This window comes from Condylostylus longicornis, unplaced genomic scaffold (genome assembly GCF_029603195.1).
Source record: "Condylostylus longicornis isolate FDR11 unplaced genomic scaffold, ASM2960319v2 ptg000192l, whole genome shotgun sequence".
NCBI lineage: Eukaryota > Metazoa > Arthropoda > Insecta > Diptera > Dolichopodidae > Condylostylus > Condylostylus longicornis.
This window is the reverse complement of record NW_026578160.1, coordinates 203,552-210,762: the sequence shown is the minus strand read 5'-3', so window position 1 is coordinate 210,762 and position 7,211 is coordinate 203,552. Positions and strand designations below refer to the sequence as shown.

General features: G+C 27.0%; 1 protein-coding gene across 1 annotated transcript; it reads left to right on the top strand.

The window, feature by feature from the left end:
• Window positions 1-584: 584 nt before the first annotated feature.
• LOC129616381 (piggyBac transposable element-derived protein 4-like) lies at window positions 585-2,886 on the top strand. Its single transcript, XM_055532003.1, has 2 exons — window positions 585-750; window positions 1,205-2,886. Exons 1-2 carry the CDS (start codon window positions 585-587, stop codon window positions 2,884-2,886), a joined length of 1,848 nt encoding a protein of 615 aa, XP_055387978.1.
• The last annotated feature ends 4,325 nt before the right edge of the window (window positions 2,887-7,211 follow it).

Sequence of the window (7,211 nt, the reverse complement as noted above, 5' to 3'; positions counted from 1 at the left end):
ACAATTTTAATGATCATAATGATTTTAAAGTTTTTAAAATATAAATTTGTCAGAAATACCCTACATATTATGCATTTACGCTTATTAATGTAAAGTTTTAAGGTTTCATTGAGAAATTTTATAAAACTAGTTTGTTTTTACATTTTGCAACATTATGAAGTTTGGAATTTATTTGAGACAATGAAATGATGAATGAATACGTTTCAAAATTATCAATTTTATTGTTGATATTTGAATATTTTCATCGTTTGTTCCAATTATATTGAGGTAAACGGCAATAATTCGGTCCCATGCATATAATTTGCTTCTAAAAAAATTTACATTAAGTTACAAATCAAAATTAAATAGGTTTTTAAATTATTTTTTTACAATTAAGTTGATTTTCGAGTCCACAGCGCTTCCGATATAATTTTGAATTTATTATTTAGTTTTTGTGGAGCATGAATAGTTCAATTTTTTCAGAGAATGTTGTAATTTCACCTAAAATTTAACACTAGAACTACCAATCCGTCAAAATGACGGAATTTATTATTTTACACATAAATTTTATTGTTATTATGTAAATATTTTTTTTTAAATTGATAATGACTTTTAATATGAAACTGAGGTACTCAAAAATTGACTATCGTCTTGTTTATAAAACCGTTAATTCTGAGGAAACGCCTTATGTATACTTATACTTACCAACCCCTCAAAATGACGGAATTAATAATTTTGCTCTTATATTTATAAATACTGGCCAAATTTACAGTTGCTTGAATGAAAAAAAGTAAAACTTCTCATTGAATAAATATTCTATTTATATATTCCGGGAAGTCCCCATAAATGAAGAATAAAATACTGTTAGGTAATATATTATATTTATTTAGTTGATGCGTTTTTGTTGTATAAAGATATTTTTATAGCAGTTCCATATTTTGCAAACGTAACACAGTGAAAAAAGTTAATTTTATTGTTTTTACAAAATTTTATGTATATAAAAGTGATAATTGTCTTTTTTATAATAAAATTACTATATCACGAAGGTAAGTTTAATTTTATTCAAAATAATATTCATATATAAAACATTTGCCGTTCTAATAGGGTTTTATAATTATGAACCGAAATACTAGAACAAAATTATTGGAAACACTAACCAACATTGATGAGAATTTTTCCGATACGAATTCAAATAAAAATTTTGATTTTTTGGATGATGAAATAGAAATTGAAACACCTGAGTTCAATGAAAATGATACAAGTATAGACAGCAATGAAGTTGAAAAATCTGATTCAGAATGTGAAAAGGAAAATGAATTTCCTGCTTCTTTCTTTAGATGTCGAAAACGTATGCGAATTTGTTCAAGCTCTGAAAGTGATAACGAAACCAGCAACGCTAATATAACGCGTAAAGATGTACACATTGCAAGTGATGGAACTGTTTGGAAAGAAATTCAAAAAGGTGGTTGCGCTGGTAGATCACCTTCACATAATATTTTCAAGGCTACTTCAGGACCAACTGCTTACACCAAGCGGAATATAATATCAGGTCAAGTTAGTAGCGCGTTTATGTTACTAATTAATAATCGCATGATAGAGCATATTAAAAATTGCACAGAAACAGAAGCACAAAATGTTTTAGGTAATCATTGGACAACAAGCATTGATGAATTATATGCTTTTATAGCGATTTTATATGCTAGGGGAGCATATGAATCAAAAAATATGAAAATATCATATTTGTGGTCAAAAAAATGGGGACCTCCTTTTTTCAAAAGTACAATGAGTAGAAACAGGTTCACGGAAATTTTGCGCTTCATTCGATTTGATAAAAAAAATGAAAGAAGTAGTCGTTTACAAGTAGATAAATTTGCACTAGTTTCCGAAACATGGAATGCATTTATGAATAATAGTCAAAACTGCTACAAACCGGGTTCTTCTCTTACCATAGACGAACAACTTTTTCCAACCAAGGCAAGATGTAGGTTTACGCAATACATGCCAAATAAACCTTCTAAATTTGGGATAAAGTTTTGGTTGGTAACCGATGCTGAAAATAGATATGTACTAAATGGTTTTCCATACCTAGGAAAAGATAATTTACGAATATCATCGACACCTTTACATGAATATGTGGTTCTAAAGCTTGTTGAACCTTATTTAGGTTGCGGAAGAAGTATAACTACTGACAATTTTTTTACCAGTATTCCATTGACAAAAAAACTTTTAGCTAAAAAAACAACATTAGTTGGAACTCTGCGAAGTAATAAAAAAGAATTACCACAAATAGCAAAAGTAAAAAAAGATAACATGGCTCGGTATGAAACTATACTATTAAAGTCTGATAATATAGTTCTCACTATTTACAAATCAAAGCCTGCGAAAAAAGTATTAGTTCTGAGTTCCAAACATACCAACGTGAAGATTGCCAAAAATTATAAACTTTTACCAGAAACTGTCGAATTCTATAACAAAACTAAGTTCGGAGTAGATGTTATTGACCAAATGGCTCGGAAGTACAGTGTAAAAGCAAGTTCCCGTAGATGGCCATTGCAAGTTTTCTATAATATTTTAGATTTGGCAGGAATCAACGCCTGGAGCTTATACAAGGATATTACTGGCGAAAATATAACGAGAAAACAATTTTTATACCAATTATGTGAAGAACTCGCTGATAAATATACACATAATAAAATGCTGAAATCCTCGCAGCCAGAAAAATGGAGTATAATAGAGACCATGAAATCTACTTCGGAACATCCTAAAGAAGATATGCAGCGAAAATCTTGTGTAATTGGATTCTGCAATAAAAACAAAACTAATTCTCTTTGTTTTAAATGCACGAACTACATGTGTGGGAAGTGTACTGCCGAAAAAATTTCTATTTGTAAGAAATGTGCTACATAAATCATTTTTATTTATTTACTATATATTGTATAACTGAATTTGTACCTTTTTTATTTTAAATTACAATAAAATAGAAGTTTGTTTATTCACAATTTTTTTATTAAATTCCATTTTTCAAATATCCGTCAAATTGACGGATTGGTACAACTAGGTATACATAAAATGTTGGTAGTTCTAGTGTTAAGAAAAAATATATTTTTTATTATTGTGGTTCTATGGTTTTTCTTCAGAGTTAGAAAAATGATTAAAAACATTTGAGACCGCTTTAGGTACATTCACTTAATACTCATTTTCTTGTTAGAGAAACTAAGTAACTAGCAACTATATAGAAACTATATAGAGAGAAACTAAGTATGTTAGCAAATTATTAGAAAATGCAATTTTAAAATATATACAATAATAAAGTTGGGCCAAACCATATTGTAAGTGTGTAAAGAGGGGTTAACATAATGCTCAATTTTAATGGTTAATTGCATGAGCTAAGAAAAATAAAGATACTTTTTAGTGTCATGGAATTTACCGTTGGTTTTTTGCGTTTATAGAAATTTAAAAAAGGTTGTGGTTTTTAAAATATAAGGCGTCAAAAATTCAAATTTTACAAATTTCAAGATGCGATAAGTTGAGAAGGGATGGAGACGGGAAAAAATGTTCTTCTAACGAAATAAAATATTTATGAATATCTAAGAGCTGCTAAAATTTCAGACTCCTGTAAGGTACGATGTAGAAGAAAAATGGTATCAAAAATTTGCATGTTCGTATAAAATTTCAGCTTTCTATCTTCAAAGGTGTAGAGGTTCTGTAAACATGTCCATAATAATTTGTTGATTCGTGTCTATAATAGGATAATATTCTTTTCCATAATATTCTTCTCCATAAGTTTATATTATAGCTTGTTTACGGACTGAATTAGGTACACTAAAAAGATCAAAATAGAAACAAACTGAATAAAAAATTAAAAATTTTATCTAAAAATTTGTTTAAACCGATCGAAACCAATGATGTAATAAAGGAATATCAAAGTAAGATGTGTTTTAGTCAGAGGTGTGAAAAATTAGTCGAAAATACAGCTGTTTACCTTATACAATAAACTTAGAAGCAGTTTTTCTAGTCCAGATTCTTAGATTTGTCTAATTTGAGTTGTTCCAACATTTTTTCTACAAAAATACATATTTCAAACTCCTTGTACAATACATGTCTTCTTTTTGGTATTAAAAATGTTTTGAAAATTGATTCCCGATGCAAATCTCTTAATATTGTTGTTATTGTTGAAAAAAGTTCAATAAAACATTCCGAAAATTTTCATTCTTCTAGTTGTTATTTGCAGCTTTATGGTAAGAACTTATTCCATTAATTTTTTCTTAAATTCCTTCACATTAATTAGTGTAATTTTAGCTATTTTGTTATTAATTTTAAAATTTTGATTCAATTCTGATTATTTTTATAATATGTACAATATTTTTGATTGAAATTATAATTTTGACTTATGATGTTCATTCTGATTTTGAATTAAAAAGCAATTTTTAATTTTCATGAAAAAAAAAAATATCCTCATTAATATTTAAAAATAAAAATTTTGTTGAATATATTTATACTAAAATTGCGCGATTAAATTATAGATTTTGTTTATATTCAAGTCGGGTAGGGTTTAGTTTGGGGTGTGTAATGGGAATCAATATTAGGTTTAGTTTATGTGTTAGGTTAGATTAAGTTGTTGAAACGTTTTCCATGTATATTCCCTTGAAACCGCAATATTGTTCCCAAGGCTAGGAACAGTGTCTTGTCCACCCTATGTCCGGATTTAGGTCTTAATCTTTAAGAATTTTAAAATTTTGCCTTATAATATGAAATATGGGGACCTCAGTTCAAATCCAAATTTTTACATTTTGAAAAAAAAATTTTTTTTTTGTATGCAATAATTTTTTTTTTTTTAATGAAATTTAATGAAATTTGGGTTTGCTATTTAAAGTTTCGGTTGTATTGTAGTGAATGAGTTCGAACCCAAATTTTGCCTACATTCTATTTAAACATAAAAATAAGAAAATAGGTGAAATATTTTTATTAAATCAAAATTATATTAACACTATTAACAGAAAAAAAGCAAGAATTAGTGTTTTGCCTCTCTCTAGGGGCCCAGAAAAGCAAGAAATTACAGTACAAAGTTGTACTGTAATTTTCATCTTTAGTATAAATTAAATAAACAAAATTAAATGAAAAAATCATTACAATTTTAATGATCATAATGATTTTAAAGTTTTTAAAATATAAATTTGTCAGAAATACCCTACATATTATGCATTTACGCTTATTAATGTAAAGTTTTAAGGTTTCATTGAGAAATTTTATAAAACTAGTTTGTTTTTACATTTTGCAACATTATGAAGTTTGGAATTTATTTGAGACAATGAAATGATGAATGAATACGTTTCAAAATTATCAATTTTATTGTTGATATTTGAATATTTTCATCGTTTGTTCCAATTATATTGAGGTAAACGGCAATAATTCGGTCCCATGCATATAATTTGCTTCTAAAAAAATTTACATTAAGTTACAAATCAAAATTAAATAGGTTTTTAAATTATTTTTTTACAATTAAGTTGATTTTCGAGTCCACAGCGCTTCCGATATAATTTTGAATTTATTATTTAGTTTTTGTGGAGCATGAATAGTTCAATTTTTTCAGAGAATGTTGTAATTTCACCTAAAATTTAAGAAAAAATATATTTTTTATTATTGTGGTTCTATGGTTTTTCTTCAGAGTTAGAAAAATGATTAAAAACATTTAAGACCGCTTTAGGTACATTCACTTAATACTCATTTTCTTGTTAGAGAAACTAAGTAACTAGCAACTATATAGAAACTATATAGAGAGAAACTAAGTATGTTAGCAAATTATTAGAAAATGCAATTTTAAAATATATACAATAATAAAGTTGGGCCAAACCATATTGTAAGTGTGTAAAGAGGGGTTAACATAATGCTCAATTTTAATGGTTAATTGCATGAGCTAAGAAAAATAAAGATACTTTTTAGTGTCATGGAATTTACCGTTGGTTTTTTGCGTTTATAGAAATTTAAAAAAGCTTGTGGTTTTTAAAATATAAGGCGTCAAAAATTCAAATTTTACAAATTTCAAGATGCGATAAGTTGAGAAGGGATGGAGACGGGAAAAAATGTTCTTCTAACGAAATAAAATATTTATGAATATCTAAGAGCTGCTAAAATTTCAGACTCCTGTAAGGTACGATGTAGAAGAAAAATGGTATCAAAAATTTGCATGTTCGTATAAAATTTCAGCTTTCTATCTTCAAAGGTGTAGAAGTTCTGTAAACATGTCCATAATAATTTGTTGATTCGTGTCTATAATAGGATAATATTCTTTTCCATAATATTCTTCTCCATAAGTTTATATTATAGCTTGTTTACGGACTGAATTAGGTACACTAAAAAGATCAAAATAGAAACAAACTGAATAAAAAATTAAAAATTTTATCTAAAAATTTGTTTAAACCGATCGAAACCAATGATGTAATAAAGGAATATCAAAGTAAGATGTGTTTTAGTCAGAGGTGTGAAAAATTAGTCGAAAATACAGCTGTTTACCTTATACAATAAACTTAGAAGCAGTTTTTCTAGTCCAGATTCTTAGATTTGTCTAATTTGAGTTGTTCCAACATTTTTTCTACAAAAATACATATTTCAAACTCCTTGTACAATACATGTCTTCTTTTTGGTATTAAAAATGTTTTGAAAATTGATTCCCGATGCAAATCTCTTAATATTGTTGTTATTGTTGAAAAAAGTTCAATAAAACATTCCGAAAATTTTCATTCTTCTAGTTGTTATTTGCAGCTTTATGGTAAGAACTTATTCCATTAATTTTTTCTTAAATTCCTTCACATTAATTAGTGTAATTTTAGCTATTTTGTTATTAATTTTAAAATTTTGATTCAATTCTGATTATTTTTATAATATGTACAATATTTTTGATTGAAATTATAATTTTGACTTATGATGTTCATTCTGATTTTGAATTGAAAAGCAATTTTTAATTTTCATGAAAAAAAAAAAATATCCTCATTAATATTTAAAAATAAAAATTTTGTTGAATATATTTATACTAAAATTGCGCGATTAAATTATAGATTTTGTTTATATTCAAGTCGGGTAGGGTTTAGTTTGGGGTGTGTAATGGGAATCAATATTAGGTTTAGTTTATGTGTTAGGTTAGATTAAGTTGTTGAAACGTTTTCCATGTATATTCCCTTGAAACCGCAATATTATTCCCAAGGCTAGGAACAGTGTCTTGTCCACCCTATGTCCGG

Excerpts from the sequence above, each read along its gene's own strand:
- LOC129616381 (XM_055532003.1), top strand. The coding sequence starts at position 585 with ATGACTTTTAATATGAAACTGAGGTACTCAAAAATTGACTATCGTCTT. Across the intron at positions 751-1,204 it reads AAATACTGGCCAAATTTACA|AAATTGAAACACCTGAGTTC; the intron begins GTTGCTTGAATG and ends ATGATGAAATAG.